Source organism: Anguilla rostrata, chromosome 11, assembly GCF_018555375.3.
Source record: "Anguilla rostrata isolate EN2019 chromosome 11, ASM1855537v3, whole genome shotgun sequence".
NCBI classification, from domain to species: Eukaryota; Metazoa; Chordata; class Actinopteri; order Anguilliformes; family Anguillidae; genus Anguilla; species Anguilla rostrata.
In genome coordinates this window covers 21082957-21101073 of record NC_057943.1, presented here as the reverse complement: position 1 = coordinate 21101073, position 18117 = coordinate 21082957, and the positions used below count along the sequence as shown (strand labels likewise).

At 46.1% G+C, this 18117-nt stretch overlaps 1 protein-coding gene and 1 long non-coding RNA gene across 6 annotated transcripts in view; one reads left to right on the top strand and one right to left on the bottom strand.

Moving 5' to 3' along the window:
* Positions 1-16953, top strand: part of LOC135234267 (protein kinase C delta type-like) — a 30130-nt gene extending 13177 nt beyond the window's left edge. For 2 of the 5 annotated variants that reach the window (XM_064298697.1, XM_064298698.1), the window contains exons 2-19: positions 153-282; positions 676-875; positions 988-1054; positions 3402-3561; positions 5145-5176; positions 5338-5423; positions 6486-6615; positions 6880-6980; positions 9226-9243; positions 9956-10046; positions 10185-10318; positions 10523-10696; positions 10818-10909; positions 12759-12821; positions 13968-14106; positions 14752-14940; positions 15189-15317; positions 15517-16953. In XM_064298697.1, coding sequence (XP_064154767.1) covers positions 174-282; positions 676-875; positions 988-1054; positions 3402-3561; positions 5145-5176; positions 5338-5423; positions 6486-6615; positions 6880-6980; positions 9226-9243; positions 9956-10046; positions 10185-10318; positions 10523-10696; positions 10818-10909; positions 12759-12821; positions 13968-14106; positions 14752-14940; positions 15189-15317; positions 15517-15675 — 2073 coding nt within the window. In that variant the 5' untranslated portion in view covers positions 153-173 and the 3' untranslated portion in view covers positions 15676-16953. The remainder of the gene's footprint in view (positions 1-152; positions 283-675; positions 876-987; positions 1055-3401; positions 3562-5144; positions 5177-5337; positions 5424-6485; positions 6616-6879; positions 6981-9225; positions 9244-9955; positions 10047-10184; positions 10319-10522; positions 10697-10817; positions 10910-12758; positions 12822-13967; positions 14107-14751; positions 14941-15188; positions 15318-15516) is intronic. The other 3 variants (XM_064298699.1, XM_064298701.1, XM_064298700.1) reach the window with 3 other exon arrangements.
* LOC135234268 (uncharacterized) lies at positions 1821-9401 on the bottom strand. Its single transcript, XR_010324059.1, has 2 exons — positions 9180-9401; positions 1821-3568 (listed from the first exon to the last, which is right to left on the bottom strand). It is a non-coding gene; the product is annotated as an uncharacterized LOC135234268 (long non-coding RNA).
* Positions 16954-18117: the final 1164 nt, after the last annotated feature.

Genomic DNA, 18117 nt, shown 5'->3' with positions numbered 1-18117 from the left:
GAATCTGACGTAATTGCCTAATTCCTTTTTGGGAGTTTTGATGTACGGTTGCTGATGTGTTCAGTTTGATTCCTGTTTGTACCACACCAGTTTACTTACTAGGTTGGCCTTCTGAGTGCTGTGTTGACACATCGTGTTGTGTTATTTTGCAGGAGGCTGGATGACAGATCACCATGGCTCCCTTCCTGCGAATCGCCTTCAATTCCTTTGATCTGGGCTCCCTGCCCCCGCTGTCGGACCCGCCCTTCTGCGCCATCAAGATGAAGGAGTCCCTCAGCACTGGTTAGGGTCCCGTCAGCTCCACCCGTCACACAGCCTTCTCTCACACATCTCAGATGTGCACGCGCACAATCACTCACTCTCTCTCCCGTTCTCTCACTTACTCACTCACTCATTCAGTCTCTCACTCACTGTCTTTCTCTTACTCGCTCAGTCTCTCTCTTTTTCTCACTCACTCTCACTCACTCATTCACTCACAATCTCACTCTCTCTCAAATACACACACAATTGCACACACACTCACATTCTCTCGCTCACTCGCTCTCTCTCAGTCACTCACACACACACACACACACAATGCTGATGCTTGCAGTAGAGCTCAGTCTTTCATGATGTCCTGCAGCAGTATGGCTCTGTGTCCAGACCGTCTCGGTTTCTCATGGCGTGTCTCCTCAGCCCGCGGGAAGACTCTGGTCCAGAGGAAACCCACCATGTACCCGGCCTGGAAGTCCAGCTTCGACGCCCACATCTACGAGGGGCGTGTCCTGCAGGTGATCCTGATGAAGACGGCCGAGGAGCCCCTGTCCGAGGTCACCGTGGGCGTGTCCGTGCTGGCCGAGCGCTGCAAGAAAGGCAACGGCCACGCCGAGTTCTGGGTGAGAAAGCGAGACGGCGGCAGGCGCTGCTCTGAGTGTGCCAACCAGGATCTCTCCCACGGGAATGCGTCTGTGTGCCTACGCGAGTAACATGTAGGCTGTATGCTTTCAGATGGACCTGCAGCCCTCGGGCAAGGTGATGATGGCGGTGCAGTTCTTTTTGGAAGACGCAGACTCTGGTGAGTGAGAAGTAACTCGCCCTTTTTCCACACGTAACTTTATTACCTGAACAAACAGCCGCATTAGTGTCTTACGTGCTCCTCCGAGGTGGCTACATTAGGAGAAGACCATAAAGACAGGCCCCTACAGTGTGTGCCCGCGACAGTGGGTTACATTCCGTAGTTACATTTTCTTATTTTAGTTGTAATGAATTCATTTATCCTCAAAAAATAATTTCTCCCCGACTGTCTTGCCTGTGAAGCAGGTGTTTAGAGGCAGGTCTGCAACTGTAAACCCCTGCTTGCCTGTGTGATTCAGGAAACGAACTGATCAAGCAATAATGTAAAGGTATTTACAGCAGCATCATTTTTATATGATTAAAAAAGGCGAAGCGTGAAAAAACAAGGCCTTGGGCAGGGAGTATCTCTGAAACTAGGCCCCGCCACGTTACAGAGTGAGCTCTACTGCCTGTGTAAGCAGAGCTGGCCACAGACAGGATCTACCAGCTCTGCTGGAATGTAACCCGGCCTGAACTTGATATTTAATACTAGTGCACAGTGTGGCTCTCCCTGGATCTGGAGACAATTTAGCCAAATCCCACTACGTTGAAAGACTTTACGTGTGTTTTTGTTTGTGTGTGTGTGTGTGTGTTACAGCTGGCTCTTCTTAACCCTATAGAAAACCTGGGTGCCTTGTCTCTCAACTCCACTGTTGTGAACAATAGGTTGCCGTTGATCCATGAAACAAAGCCTTTATTTGTTCCGGTGGAGAGATGATGACTCACTGTTTCACTGTTTACCCTTTTAATCATGTGTTTGAGTTTATGCATGGCAGTCAGTTATAACCGATACTCATTTCTTGGCTAATTGAATTCACACTTGTGCCTGTTCTCAGGAAAACAAGTGAAACTGAAAATGTTTCCTTTAAGCATTGACATTGACATGACATTGAAATGAATGATCATGCATAACAAGGCACAGTTGTTTTAGAAATGTTTACAGCACAGTGACAATCAATTAACTGATTTTCACAGCTGCTCAAAATACATTGGTCAAAATTTAAGTGGCTTAATAGGTTAGAAATAAAGGGGAAAGGCACTGTAAACAATTGTAAAAATGAATCTTGCATTTCCACTGTGTGCATTTCTGTGAGAAAGCTGTCTTGTGACATCTGATCAAATGGTAAGCTGAGATAATGTTCAGGATTCAATACTGAATAAACTACTTCTGTATTTTTGACTTGCAAATGAAAGTGAGCAGATTAAATGGGGCCCATATTGTGTGGATCTGTATGATTGTAACCCCTGCCGTTCCACTTTGCCACCTTAAATGATCCCCACCCCCAGGGCTACAAGCTATTTGCACTAAAGACCATAGTTCAACAGCCTGCAATTTGTCCTTTATCCTTCTTTGACCCATTCTGTCCCACCCAGCTTACTTGGATCTGTTTTACTTTTCTTCTTTGATCTTGCTTTCTCTCTCCTATCTCCCCATATGGCCTGCGCTCTGTTTGTCTGTGGTTTTTGAAGTGAAAATAAGATAAGCCAAACAGTGATCTATCCAGACTATGTGCAAGTATGACCATTGCTGGTGTGAGTTGTAGGAGAACAGGAAGTCACTTTGACAGCAGGAAATGTATGTAATGTGCAAGAGAAGGAAGGGGAAGAAGAGATCAAGAGAGAAAAAGACAAATGGGGATAGAGAGAGAAAGACAGTGATAGAGATGGAGAACCCACAGCACAGCGTCTTTATGCCTGACCGGGTCCTCTTTGAACCAAAAACAAATCATTCTGCCAGGACTGAGACAGACATCTGGGCATGCGCTGAAGCCTATGGGCGTGGCTTGGTGAGAGGAGGGGGCAGGGCCCTCTCCATGAACTCCCTGGTTTCCTAAAAAGCAGTCCAGTCCAGGCAGAGGTTAGGAGAGCGAGTCTCAACACCCTCAGGAGTCCTCCTCCTGTGTGTTTCTGTCTGGGGCAGAATGGACGCAGTCAACCTCTGTCAAACACTGAGCCTGGTTAGCAACAATAGCATAGAGACAAAGACCACAGCAACAGTGAAACCTTGTGGCAACTCTGGGCCAGACTTACATACATAAAACTCGCAGCGCAAATTGCAGCCTGACAAGGGTATGTTGATGCATACGCAGTCTCAGTCTTGCGCCTTGATTTATGCCTGCTCTTTTGAGGTAAAGAAATTCCATGCAAAAATCAACCCTCGTTAATTTCATGAACTTTAGCCAATTCGGCAGAATACATAAGCGGCCACACTTGTATCTCCTTCCCTGCAGTAGAGCTAAGGCAGCGTATTGAAGGCCCTTCCAGGTACGGCCGCACAGACGGCGTGACCGCCTCTGCTCTGTCCTCAGAGTGTAAGCAGTCTGTGAAGGAGGAGGAAGGAGCCCTGACACTCAACCGCCGGAGAGGGGCCATCAAGCAGGCCAAGATCCACTTCATCAAGAACCACGAGTTCACCGCCACCTTCTTCAGACAGCCCACCTTCTGCTCCGTGTGCCGGGAGTTCGTCTGGTGAGAACTGGGGAGGGAGCGGATGAGAGAGGGAGGAAGTGAATGAGAGAAGGAGGAAGTGAATGAGATTGTGTGAGAAAGCGTTAGCATTCTATTGATAACGACATACCATCTATGTCCCTAACTGTCATAAAACTGACTGAGAACAGCTGCAAAATGTAATTCAACTACTAGTGTAACTACATGTACTTACAAACTACTCCCCAACACTGCTTAATAGCTTCAGTAGGTTAAAAAGAAAGGGGGAAGAAATGAAGAATTCATTGTAGAATGAATGTTGCATTTCCACGTTATCTTTGCTTGTGCATTTCTGTGGGTAAATCACATATCTGCTCAAATGTGTGTTGTAAGCTGAGATAATTCTCAGGATGAGAGAGAGAGACAGAGTGTAAGAGATTGTGTGAGAGAGAAAGTGTTAGGATTCTATTGATTACATTCTCTATATGCCTTGAACTGACATAAAACATTGACATAATCTCAGTTTTATCGTTTTTCAACTTTTGTTGCCATTTAGTTTGTTGTTATTTTGTCTGTTGCTATCAACTGGGCTTTTATACCTTTTAAAGAAAACATTTTAGGCATCATGTATTCTCATGCCGGTAAAGGGTACAGTTGGGAGACAGTGCTGGATTGTGTTGAATATTGACTCTGTGGAGTGAAGTCCATTCCCCTGCATGTGAGAGAGTCTGTGCAGGCTTAGATCCTCTTGGCTCTGTGGCCTGATGGAAAAACACAGCCATTCCTCTGGCCTTTCTGCACAGTCAGCACAAGAAACAGGGCCGACCCTTTCCTGCCTGCTGTTTTTCTCTCTCTTAATCAACAGGTCTGAGAAGTGCCTTCTGTAACACTCTTGTTTGTATAATGTAAAGTAATGTGAATTTTTTCCCCCGGCTTTTGCCCAGTCTAGATGGATTAGCTTTTTAATGGGAGAGTAAGCCAGTCTTGAAGGTTGTTAGCTCAGTCAGGTGAAAGGGGTATTAGCACAGCATAGCGTGCTATTGCCATGGTGAGTGTTGCCAGGCCACTCAGCCTTCTGCCACTGCGTGCACAGGGCCCAGTGCATGTCTCGTGCAGAGTAATGTACCAGGAATGTAGCTGTTTATGAGCTGCCAGTGTCTGCGGATAGTTTGCGGTGGAGTCAGTTTCTTATATTGCCTTATATTACTACCTTTGTGTGTGCGCGTGCGCATGTGCGTGAGTGAGACTGTTCCCCGTCTCTGTTTGACCAACCTAGCATAACTCCAAAACAACTTTACTGTGTATGTATAATAACAAAATAGAGGTGTCCTTTATGTATCACCTTTCACAGTTTGAAAGTGCTTTAAAGTGAAGGGGGGAACATCACCTGAACTATTGCCAATGCACTGCTCCCACTGAGGCGATCTCTGTCTGCGTGAAGGGAGGGAGAGGAACTCCATCCCTCGGTGTTGAATAGTGTGTTCCAGCCAGGGTTATATGCCTGTGATGAGGTCAGCTCATCATCCACTCCTGACTGAAGCTCTGTTGCCTCCAGTAATTTAGGTTGGCTATTCGCATACAGAGCAAATTCCCTGACAGTTCATCCTGTTTCTCTTCCTCTACAGGGGGCTTAATAAGCAAGGCTACAAGTGCAGACGTAAGTTTCCACCGTACCATGCAACTACTCGCTATACAGTTCTGTTCTGGAATAGAATTGAGTAGAATATAGGTTTTAGTGTGCACTTGTTGAAACCGTAACTGGGACATCTCAGATGCTCCTGTGAGCAACATTCATTAAAATAGTTTCTTTCCTCGTAGAATGTAATGCTGCTATCCATAAAAAGTGCATCGACAAAATCATTGGGAGATGTACAGGCACGGCGGCCAACAGCCGCGACACCGTGGTAAGTCTGCAGATTTATCAGAGTCTTGAGCTGTGGCTTTGGTGCTGCTCTTAATTGTTCTGTATATAGTGAAATGCATTACTTGCCACCATTTTTTTGATAGGGGGTAGACCCATTTTTCCAAAAAATGTATAAACTGAAAGTAAACATGTTTTGATAAACATTTAGTAAAATCGTTAAATTTACCTACAAGATTTACCTACTGCATTTTTCTAATTTAGAGATCTAAATATTTAAATCTGAAAAAAATCTGTTTTTTCTTGCAAAATGAGGTAAATGAAAATTTCTATGGAAGCTTTCCTGTGAATGAGGCGTACTATATGAATATTCAATCATTGAATTGATTAAAGGGTGTGAGGAGCATTTTCAGGTTAACAGAGGACTTGATAGCAGTGATGTCATTAGGGTCTCTCAGCATGGGGACGGTCAAGGCACAAAGTGCACTCACCCCCACCAACCAATCAGAGAGCCGAAACTCCCCCAATAGAGAGAGGACGACAAGGGTTGGCTCAATGCTGGTATCAGATGAGAATTTCAAAGAACCCCTTTCCTGGATCCTTAAAGCAGGTCGCTGCCCTCTGCATAAATGTACCTTCACACAGGATGTAAAATTCCACTTCAGTGAAGGGTCTGCTTTAAGGGCAGGGTCAGAGGTGTGTTCTGACCAATGTAACACAGCTTAAAACCCCCCTGCAGTGCTATATGAAAGCAGAAGTAAGCTGCCCTGGCAGTGGTAGTGAAAACCTCTCCACCTTTTAGGATAGGGCTATTAAGCAGCAGTAAGACATAGCCTACAGAAGCTACCACAGTTGCTGAAGGGTTAAGTTCATCTAGGTGAAGTCTTACCACCCTGGGCACTGGTATTAGGAAACTTCTACAGTGAGCAGTGATTTGGTTGCTGGCATAAGTTCAGGTAGCAGAGGGTTAAGCAGCAGGTGACTGAGGTGCATGCTGGGAGTCTGGCAGCAGAAGGCTATGAGGCCGCAGCGGCGCATGGAGAGATGGCACAGACAGGTGCAGGTGGAGCCCGTTTGGGCTGACATGCCCCTCGTGTGTCCGCAGTTCCAGAAGGAGCGTTTCAAGATCGACATGCCGCACCGCTTCAAGACCAACAACTACATGAGCCCCACCTTCTGCGACCACTGTGGCAGTCTGCTGTGGGGCCTGGTCAAGCAAGGCCTCAAGTGTGAAGGTAAGGCTGAGCCGTGTGGATACTCACCATGACACAGTGCTTGCTGCGTCACTGCAGTGACTCTCTCCTCAGACTGTGCTCCTCATCCTGATTTTCTCTCTCTCTCTCTCTCTCTCTCTCTCTCTCTCTCTATCTCTCTCTCACGCCCTCTCCCTCCCCTGCTCACTGTGTTCCTCATCCTGATTCCTCTTTGATCCCTCTCTCTATCTTTCTCTCAATCCCCACTCACTGTGACCTTTATCCTGATTCCCTCCCTCCTCACAGACTGTGCGATGAACGTCCATCACAAGTGCCAGACCAAAGTGGCTAACCTGTGTGGGATCAACCAGAAGCTGCTGGCGGAGGCCCTGACCCAAGTCAGCCAGGTGAGGGAAATGCCCACAGGGGAGAATCACACAGTGTCCACAGCTATACAAGTGATGAAATATATTACTAACTCTGAAGGCTTTTCTTATTCTAAACTGCTGTTGGGGACTGTCTCACTCACTGGAACATTCTCATCCTTTGATCATTCATCACTGTGAAAACAATCCTAAATGGTTGTTGTATGGTGTAGTGGATGGGTTCAATTTACTGAGGCGGCAGGATGGGTCCATGGGATTTCCCCTTCCCAGACACAACTCTGAAGTTTCCAAGTTTTTTAATTTCCCCACCGGATTGCCTCTCTTGTCTAAAATATACTTTTTTTGGTTGAAGTGGCACTTAGTAGCTAAACTGGATTACCTTTGGTAAGCCAGTCTTTCCAGTGAATTTACCCAACCCCTTTAGTAGCCTAGCCCAGAATCAGCCAATCAACAGTGATCATCCAATCACATGATCAATCAATCATTTTTTAATGACCACACGACTGAGGTCGGTGGAATTTGCTTTCGGTACAGCATGGTGGGTAAGCTCAATTCATTAGTGTCAGCAACATCAAACATAGGCAGATATCAACGTCACCTAATCACTAGACACAATCACCTCTGCAACTTCAAAGTATTAACGTGATTGCTATGAGGAGTGGCTTAGTATAGTTTTTTGATGTCTTGGTAGTAGCATTAATTACATGTTTGTTTTTGAAGTGGTCTCTTTATTGTGTTTTCATTTGTTCTGATGGTGGAAGTGGGATTAATCTCTGGAAAGGTCTGGTTTACTGGTCTCTTGTTCTTTTCTGGCAATTGTCAATGTACTGTATTTGTTAAAGGCATACTATGCAGGATTTCTTTCCTTGCATCACTCTTGTGTTACCTTGAAAAACGTCTCCTCCTCTATTCTCAACCCCACATATACCCCGAAGATGACAAAGCTCATGCACCAAAAAAACGACTATTTTGCCGGTATGTCAGTAGATTTGTAACATCGTATTACAGACTGCTGGAATAATGTCTCTTTAGCTGCATTCATACCAGTCAGGATGTCACAAGTATACCAAAATTATACACCTAAGATATGAATTAAGTGAAAAATGCAATGTGGCTCTCTGACCACGGATGTTTGTGTGTAGTAGTCGACCTGCAGTCGTGTCTGGAAAAAAATACATAACATATACTGTATATTAGAATTCTCAAAATTTGTATTACCTAGCTCACGATGGTTGGCTTACCCGTGTGAGCCAAGAGAAGTTCATTGTAATCTTAAATTCTCCAGCCTTAAGTTCTTACTTTGTAGACCCACAGCAAATTCTCAGGCCATCATGGCCAGCCAACTAACATTGCCAAACATAACTTTAGTTCGCTACCTCACGTTACTGAACACTGACCTGTCAGTTGGTTAGCGATAGATTAGCCATTAAGGCGACTCTATCTCTCTAGCACTAACCCTGCTGAAAACGCACAACTGTTGTAGGTAATCCATACACGTTTCCTCCTCTTCTTCTATTGGCCACATGCTTTTTAGATACAGTCCACAAAGAAAGAAGGGTCATTCCCAGTGCATCATATTAATGACTGAGCATGGTTGTTTTGTGATATTTTCTAAGTGAAAATCCTGCATAGTATGCCTTTAATGGTTTATTTTTAGTTACAAGAACATAAGTGAGTGTATAACTTAGCATTTTATTTCTCATTTTGATGTCTTTTTCATAACCTATTTACTTCAGCTTATTTGATCTTCAATGTGATTTGAAGTTACAGATTTGCAGTTGATTTTCCAGATTACTGTTTTATTAACCTGTCTGAATCTGGATGTCTGAAAAGGTTTTTAAAAAAAAATATTATTATATTATTTTTGCATTTAATTTGTGGTTTAAACATTTTTCAAATAAAAATATGGACAAAATTTAGGATCCTGCTTGCCAGACATAATATAGTACAAAAATAATAAATTTAGATTATAAAATGATACTATATTTTTTTCGATTCTGAATTAATAGAATTTGGAACAGTATATGTGGGGAAAACTTTAATTTCTGGATTTCCCTGTCTTCACCATATAACCCGTGCTTTTTTGCCTATGAATTTGTAGTATAATTAACGTTTGGTGATCTTCACTAATAAAACATTAACAGTAATTATGTTTTCCCCTTCTAATCACCACATTCATTTATTTCTTCATTTAAATGTGTGTGCATGATTCATTTTCACCTTTTCTCCCGTATCTGCTGTCCTGTATGTCCATTGCATGGGGTAGAAGCACACTGTATCGACGGTAAGACTCGTGATTGTTCAGATCAGCTGACTGGTCTTTCTCTGTTCGTGTGCAGCACGCTGTGCAGTGTGCTGAGTAGCCCTGTGGTAGCCCATAATGTGTCGCTGGTCTGTGCAGCTTCAGAAAGGCTTCTAATCAGAGCACTTTGTGTTCACCTTTACTACAGGTTCTCTGCTGTCTTGCTTTGACCTTTGGACTCCTACCCACAGCATGTGGGTGGGGCCTCATGTCTGTGCTCTAACCAAAATCTGTGCGATGTCACAACCGTAGATACAGAGTGATTAGATTGGAAACAGCATTCTGACATTCATTTAAACTCCTGGTCATATATGACTCATTGTGACCACTCAGAAATCTGGAAATTCTTTAATACTTTGTGAAATCCACATTCTAAGATACAGCCGTCCAGTATGTCTGCCTAGCCGATTTTACAGATTATTTTACTTGACCAGTCTATTCATTTTGTATCTATGTCTTGCACCTGTGTGGTGCAGTCCTGTGATTTCTCTGTCACTTGCGCATACTCTGTGATTTATAGGCCTACGTATCTAAACAGTGCTGAATTTGTTTTTAGCTGGAGAACATTAGCGAATGCGTCCATGCAGAATGTGTTAATGTTCTGCAGTTTTATTTCCCAGAGAGGATCATTTTGAATAGCTGACACAGTACTTCAGACTCATTTCCTGATTATTTACTTCCCACACTTCCACAGAAATCCACAAGGCATTCAGACAGCTCCCTATCTGACATTGGAATCTACCAAGACTTCAAGACTCCAGGCCTGGCAGGACTGGATGGCACTGGTAAGCCTCTGTGATAATGAGGATAGAAATTCCGGCTGAACTTGGAGTCGAATGGAAAAAGGGATTGTTTGTGCCTGTGGACGTCTGGTCTGGTGTAACGTGTCTGGCCATCTGGCGCGTCCTCCCTTGTGTGTTCAGCAGATGGCGGTCCGTACGGGAAGCTGTGGGACGGCGGCGCTCCCCGGCCCGTGTCTCGCATCTCCCACCAGACCCGCATCAACGTGGACAACTTCGTCTTCCACAAGGTTCTGGGAAAGGGCAGCTTCGGCAAGGTAGGTCTTAGCCGTGATTGTACCCGCCCCTTATTCTGCTGTTCTGCTCTCTGTCCCACAGTTGGCCCTTCAAGCACAGCTCATATGAATGTGTCCATTGCACATTAGCTACATCATTATTGTACGTCACTTTGGATAACAGCGCCTGCCAAATAAAATCTACTGTGCATAATGAACATTATATCCTGTGTGTAATGGTCTCAGGTCCTGCTGGCGGAGTTGAAGGGGCGGGGAGAGTATTTTGCAGTGAAGGCCCTGAAGAAGGATGTGGTTCTCATGGATGATGACGTAGAGTGCACCATGGTGGAGAAGAGAGTGCTGGCACTGGCCTGGGACAACCCCTTCCTCACACACCTGTACTCCACATTCCAGACCAAGGTAAACTCCGCCCGCTGACTTTCCTCACAGAGGTGTATAGAGGGGCAAGTGTCGCACAGACACAGTTTCCGGCAGGTGTCTTACGGTGGGTAAGTGGTGACAGTGCTGTCTGTATCTGCAGGAACACCTTTTCTTTGTGATGGAGTACCTCAATGGGGGAGATCTGATGTTCCATATTCAGGAAAAGGGGCGTTTCGACTTGTACAGAGCCACGTGAGTTTCCCGCCTCATTCTGCACAGTCCCTTTCCTGTTAGTCTATCCCTGCATGCCAGCACACATACGAAGTGACATCAAAACGTCTGCACCCTGGCTTTCTGAATGTCGTCAAATACCCCCATCTCCCCCTCACAGCCCCCAGCCCCTCGGGGCAGTCTGCGGCTCACAGATTTTAGGAGGGGGTGCTGTGGGTCGGGGCTCTTCCTCTCACCCCAGCGCGCTGCAAGCTCCCACGCTCCTCTTTCCCCAGCGCCGCGGCCATACCCCCGCCCACTAGCCACGTCGTGATGGAAACCAGACGGCTGTGTAAAGAGAGTCTGTTTCCACAGTTACGTGTGTTTTTACGGGATTTCGGTCCTCCCCTTCTTTGGGGTTTCATTTAGGCTGAGCACGCTGTCGCCTGGGGAGACCGTAAAACTTGCGGTCACGTGACTTGGCGTGCAGCGGGGAGAGTGCGGGCCAGGCCTTCTCTGCCGCCACCCGAGGTCAGCGCTGGGCGGCGTTTCCGCGCGGCTCCAGGCTCCCGCCCCGTCTGCGTTACGGGCGCTGTCTGTGCGTTCGTCAGCCCGCGCCCAGAGAGAGCGAGAGAAGCTGGCTCGGCTCCCAAACTCACTCGCCAAGAACAAGGAGGCCACAGACCAAAAAACCTGCCAGGACAAGACAGAGGAAGTGTCTGCAGAACAAAGAAGAAAAAGCGCAATTGATCGGTTTTCCTAACGGCACAGAGAGGAGATTGTGGTTCACCCCCGCCCCCCGCCCCCTCTGCTGTGTCATCAGTCAAGGCTTCCCGGAGGGACGGGGCAGCCAAAACCAGCGACGCGCCGACACGTGGAGGCAGGGTCGCAGAGGGTGGGCGCTTGTGCCCGCTCGGCCCCTGGCACAGCCGGGGGGCATGGCACATTCCTCACATCCTCCAGCCGAGCCTTAGCGCTCCACTCTGGGGTTAATATTAACCTGGATTAAAGGTTCCGCTCCGTGCTGCAGAGCCTCAGGGCTTTGTTACTTAGTTACACAGTCAGTCTCTCTCTGTGATTCTAGAACTTTTTACAAAACACTTGGCACTAAATATATTAGGGTGGAAATACTGTTTGAATTCTAAAACTGCTAAAACACTCTGACCAGTCCATTTCCGGAGAAGGATTGTAGGCCGATTCCTTTTCAGTGCAGTCAATTCAGGAAATGGGTTGAAATTCTGCCTTTGAATTTAAAAATGTGCCATTTACAGTGCCATTTAAACTCAGGAATTGAATGTCAAGTCATTTCCTGAATTGACTGAATTTAAAATGAGTTTACCCCAAACTTGCCCCTAACCATTCCCAGAGTGCTCATGAAGAAGGCACACACATTATGCTTCGTTACATTTCAGAGGCTGGTTGTAAGTGAGCGTGTTTAAAAATGCCAGTTGACTGGCGATGTTTTCCGTTGTCTGTTTTCCCCCGTTGCCTGCTGAACTGCGGATGAGGAGCGGGATGGTAGACTGTGCCGCAGGGCCATTTGTCTTTGTTTGCCAGCAGTTGATGAATAAAAGAACCCGAATGCAAGCTGTTGGCATTTGTCCTCAACCTGCTCACCTGTTCCCCCTGGAGCAAGGCTGCCTACACAGATTCACATTCATTTTTACACTTTTCACCCCCCTTCATTGGGTTCATTGCTGAGTTGAGCGGGACTATGGCGGTGCGCGGACGTGCCAGCTGGCGGCCGGCGGCTCAGGTTTCGGCAGGCCCCACGCATGGCGAGCGACTCGCCTGTTCAACCGGCGAGCAGGAATGTTCTCCTGAATTATTCAGCAGCCTCTGAGCGCGCTCCGTGCTGACAGACTGATCCCCCTCTCCTCTGCCCTCTCAGGTTCTACTCGGCCGAGATAGTCTGTGGCCTGCAGTTCCTCCACACCAAAGGAATTATCTACAGGTAAGACATGCCCCTAGGGCGTCCTTTATCGCTTCCTCACACGTCTTAAATGTTAAATGTGCTGCTGTAAGTAATTGGCAAGAGCCAGCTGTATTCACAGAGCAGCCTCTTTTTTGTCTTTGTTTCACTTTTAAATACATCAGTAGATTTGTTCAAATCTTCCTAGAGACCTGAGAAATGTTTGTTTTTTGAGCTAACTTGGGTAGACTCTGGTAAATGCACAGAATATACTGACTCTCATGTTGAAAACTGTACACTGTTCTTGTCATAGAAAATATGTAAATAAATAAACACAGGCATGGCAGCCCCTGCGATTACAGTCACAGCACTGTGCAGCCCTGCTCTGGCCCGTGATGAGTTGTGACATGTTATTCCTCGCTCTGATTGCTAAACCTCAGCCTGGTCAGGATTCTTTCATGGTTACATTACTCCAGGGAGCGTGGGCCTGATCGGGCTCTCCCAGCTCTAACTCCCGCATGGCGTTCAGCAGGCTGAGTGACGTTGGGTTTGTTTTATGTGGAGTGAGCCGCGAGTCTCCCATAAGCTAACACTGCGGCAAAGAACGGTCTGGGCATTGGGTTATTATTAGTGAAAGAAGACACACTGAACAGGGGAATGCATGGTACAGACTGGGCTGAACAGCTCTACTCTGAAAGGGCTGGTGTGTATACCACTTAGACTGGCTTAATTCTCTAAACACCTGTATACACATCAGCGATGGTTAACTCCTCTATTACACCTGGGGCATTGGGGTTTAGTTGACCAGAGGAAAGATCGCCACCTACTGGCAACCAACACCACTTCCAGCAGCAGTTTAGTTTTCCCAGGAGGTCTCCCATCAAAGTACTAACCAAGCCCACACTTGCTTAGCTTCAGCCAGTCGGCAGGAGCAGGGTGCATGGTGGTATGGCTGCTGGCCTTTGTTATTTTTATCCTTTCTGAGCTGTAATGAGCGGTTCATCCTCTGCCATGTGAGAAAGCACAGATGGCTGTGATAGCCAGCTGCCCTCACACAGACGGATGTGCCCGTTTAGACAGCTGTCTTCTGGGTGGCACGTGGAGCAGTAACTGTCACACTCCTTCTGTCCTCCCTTCGTCTCTTTCCTTCACCACTGCTCCTCCTCACTTGTCCTCCGCTTTCCTCAGGGACCTGAAGCTGGATAACGTGATGCTGGACCGCGATGGACACATCAAGATCGCCGACTTTGGGATGTGCAAAGAGAACGTTTTCGGGGACAACCGCGCTACAACCTTCTGCGGGACCCCTGATTACATTGCACCTGAGGTGCGTCTGTCATATAGTAGCATTGCTTTTAAAGGTCTTAAAGGCACGTCAGACCCAATGTATTTCCTCCTGGGGAACAACCACCTTCCTCACTGTCTGTGTGTGTGTATGTGCACGCGTGTGTGCGTGTGTGCGTGCACTCACAAATGTGCGCATGTGTTTTGTTGTGACTGCTATTGTTTGTATTCTGGCTGTGTGATTGCATTATTTGCGACACTGATCATTATGTCGTAAGATCAGTAGTTAAATATAGGGGGTGAGTTCTCTTCACCCAACAAAGCTATTGCTGTATAAATGCATCAGAAAGCATTCACCACAGCCATATTGGAAAAAACAACCTTTTATAAAGCACAAAACACTGGGGTCTGGTGTGCAGGTGTCAGAGCTGAAATGGCTCTGATTCATAATTAACCATGTGTGCTTTCACATCGCATTTGCATGAACCGGTGATTGTTGATTGTTGAACTGCACTGTGATTATGGTTGAGCAGTTGTTGAGCCAGTCACTGCACCAGTGACTGATATGAGCACACTGTAAACATGATTGGCCACTTTGGGATTGTGGTAGGTGTGAGTAAACAATGTCAGATTCTATTGAGTGTGTCTGTGATTATGTGTGTGCTTCTGTCCATGTGTCTGTCCTCAGATCCTGTTGGGACAGAAGTACACCTTCTCAGTGGACTGGTGGTCGTTCGGGGTGCTGCTGTACGAGATGCTGATTGGTCAGTCGCCCTTCCACGGCGACGATGAGGACGAGCTCTTCGAGTCCATCCGCATGGACACCCCCCACTACCCGCGCTGGATCACCAAGGAGAGCAAGGACCTGCTGGAGAAGGTCCGTCCGTCCATCTGTCCGCTCTTTGCTCTCCGCGTGCACTGTGTTTACCAGACAATGCTTAACTGTCTCTCAGTTCGTCTGTCAGTCGGTTGCTTTGCCTGTGCTCTGGCTGGCTCCAGTCTGTCAGTGGAGCAGTTAGTGTGTTAGTGACTGGGGCTTGTGGGTGTGTGGTGTCAGGCCAGCCATCCACATCCCCATCTGCACCGCAGCATCACTCAGCGCTGTTCCGTCTCCTCTACCCGCAGCTCTTCGAGCGCGACTCCACCCGCAGGCTGGGCGTCATCGGCAACATCCGCACACACTCCTTCTTCAAGACCATCAACTGGGTGGCCCTGGAAAGGAAGGAAGTGGACCCCCCCTTCAAGCCCAAAGTGGTACGGTCCAGTTGTGACAGGGTTCAGCTTGTAATCGGCAGAAACTGTGCTTTTATACGCTTAATACCCCTCTGAAATTCTCTTAAGCTCTCTTAGTTTTAGATCAACTGCGGTTTCAGGTCAAGTCAGTCATTCACCGTGTCACACCTTCATGCTCTGACTCTTTTGCTGACTGACATTTCGTTTCTACCAATCACAGAAAGCCGCCAATGACTGCAGCAACTTTGACCGGGAGTTCCTGAGCGAGAAGCCCCGCCTCTCACACAGCGACAAGAACTTAATCGACTCCATGGACCAGACCGCGTTCGCCGGCTTCTCCTTCATCAACCCCAACATGGAGCATCTATTGGAGAAGTGAGGGCAACGCTTAATCTTGTAAATGAGGAAACGGTGAAACCAGTGTTAGATTACCGCTCTCAAGGTTCAGGCTCTTGGTTTCTTTATCTCTTGATCAAACTTTAAATCAGTGAAATATTTAATGTACTGTATTGTGATTGTAATGTACTTTGTGTAAGCACACACACCCGCCCTACTATTTCAAAAAAGAAAAAAGAAAAGAAAAGAAATGGGACATTGTACAGGTTAGATGTTAATATGTGCATGCTAGGATATTCAGGGTTAGGGTGTGGTTTTTGTCCTACTGAGGGGCTTGTGGGATAGTTTTCCCCTGGGGCAAGTGTTCTGAAGAAGAAGCACAATCAAAATGGCTGAGGTCTCAGGCCTTCACAAGGCCTCTGCATGCATTACTCAGGACCCTGTATAGTCACCACAACGCTAAGTCACCTGACTCTTAATGACCAATGGTATGTCATTGCCCTGAGGTCACTGCATGGAGAAGGCCCACTTTTTCCAGTGGCCAAATGAGATGTTCATATTAGACACTTAAACTACCAATTAAAACTTGCGTTAGAACAAGACAAGGAGAAGTTGAAATGAACCTAATAGGAAGTGAAAATGTATTACGCGCACAGATGTGCGTGATGCACTCCGATCCCAATGGATCATTCCTCCGTGTGCCTGAAAACCTCAGTCAGCAGCCTCTGCCCAGGTGTTTGGTCCAATCCAGTGCTCTCTGGTCCAGCTGAACTATCAGTGAGTCCAGCTGTCCTGAACAGCTGCTGTTATTTATATATTTTTATGAACAGATGTTAGCTTTAAAGGTCCCGATAGTTCCTTCATCCCAGGTACAAATATAAAAAGATGAAACCGTGTCATTGTGTATGTCATTTCCTGTGTGCGATTTTGTCTGGCGTGCACCAGTTCACCAGTCACCTGTGTTGTCCGGTCCTGGTTCAGATCGAGGCATACGGAGTTCACTTCACTGCCGAGTAAGAGCCCTGACCTGTTGTCACATGATGCATGTTTTGCAGCATTTCTGGTGTAATATAGGATATGGCAGGTGTTCCTGCAGCAGGAAATGATGCCACTGAGGGGGGGAGGGGGGCTGGAGACAAATCCTGCACTTGTGTTAAATAAGTGTAAATGTGTGTAATGTTACTTGAATGTAATTATTTTAACAAGAATCAGTAAGATGCTGTATATATATTTGTTCTAACATATATTATTGGTGCGCTAAAGATGTGCTTTTTTACTGTCTTCATCTTTTACATCTTAATAAAAATCTTCATTAATGCTCGTTTGCACTGAAAGATTCATTTTATTTGAATGTGTTGAACTTGTGGTACAAGTGAGAATTCTAGCCGTTCATGAATGAGACATGGTACATATATTATCCTGAATACTGCTCAATGATGGACAGGTAATTTGGCTATTTTCACCGTACATTCAGATTGTAATGGGGTCACACATCATGACAAGTCATGACAGGTGACAGAGTCATTTTGGGGGCACGAAGCAGAGTAAACACCATGAACTGGAAATCATGGTACGGATACTCCAGGCCTGCACTGTAAATCTGAGTGCCAAAATACCAAGCTGTATTCCTTGTTAGCACCACAGAAACGCTTGCCTTTTTGTTCTTAAACAATGAAGACTGAGACCAAAAAAAGGACACCCATCCTCCACCCACAGGACCTCTTCAGCCCAAAAAACTGATTATAATAACATAACCAGCACATATATTTTCAAAGGCAATAGACCAGAGTGATACATTATATCTGATGAATAACACATTCGCCAGAACCAAATACAGACTGGAGACCATATTCCTTATCCCACTGGCTCTGATTATATTATGAACAGGATGTATTTCTAAGCCTTTCCCCCTGAGGTACTCTATGTAAGTGCACAAGGCACAGCAATGTTGCAGGCAGAAAAGAAGGAGCAGTTGGTTTGTAATGTGATTCTAAATCCTGGAATGCCTGGAGCCTGTAATCCTTGGGGGCATCTAATAATGTGTAGTCCCATGTCCTATTGTGGGGAGGATATGGACTATACCCACAAAACAACCAAAATTACAGAATAAAGGGAAATAAGAAATGTTCCTTATAAAATGAGACAGCAGGGACAAATATAAGATGTTTAAGAGGGATGTTTTAATGAACCTAATCATATGCACAGTGCGGTCTGTAAGTACTTGGACAGTGAGACCATTTTTGTTGTTTTGGCTCTATACTCCTGCACATTGGATTTGAAATGAAGCAATGAATATGAGGTCAACGTGCAGACTGTCAGCTCTGATTTTAGGGTATGCACTAGTGAGCACAGCAATAGCAAACAACATGGTTGACCACAGAACACCACTGTAGTGGATGACAGAAGATTACTTCCAATTGTTAAGAAAAACCCCCTTTCAACTGTCACACAGATCTAGAACACTCTCCAGGATGTAGGCGTATAT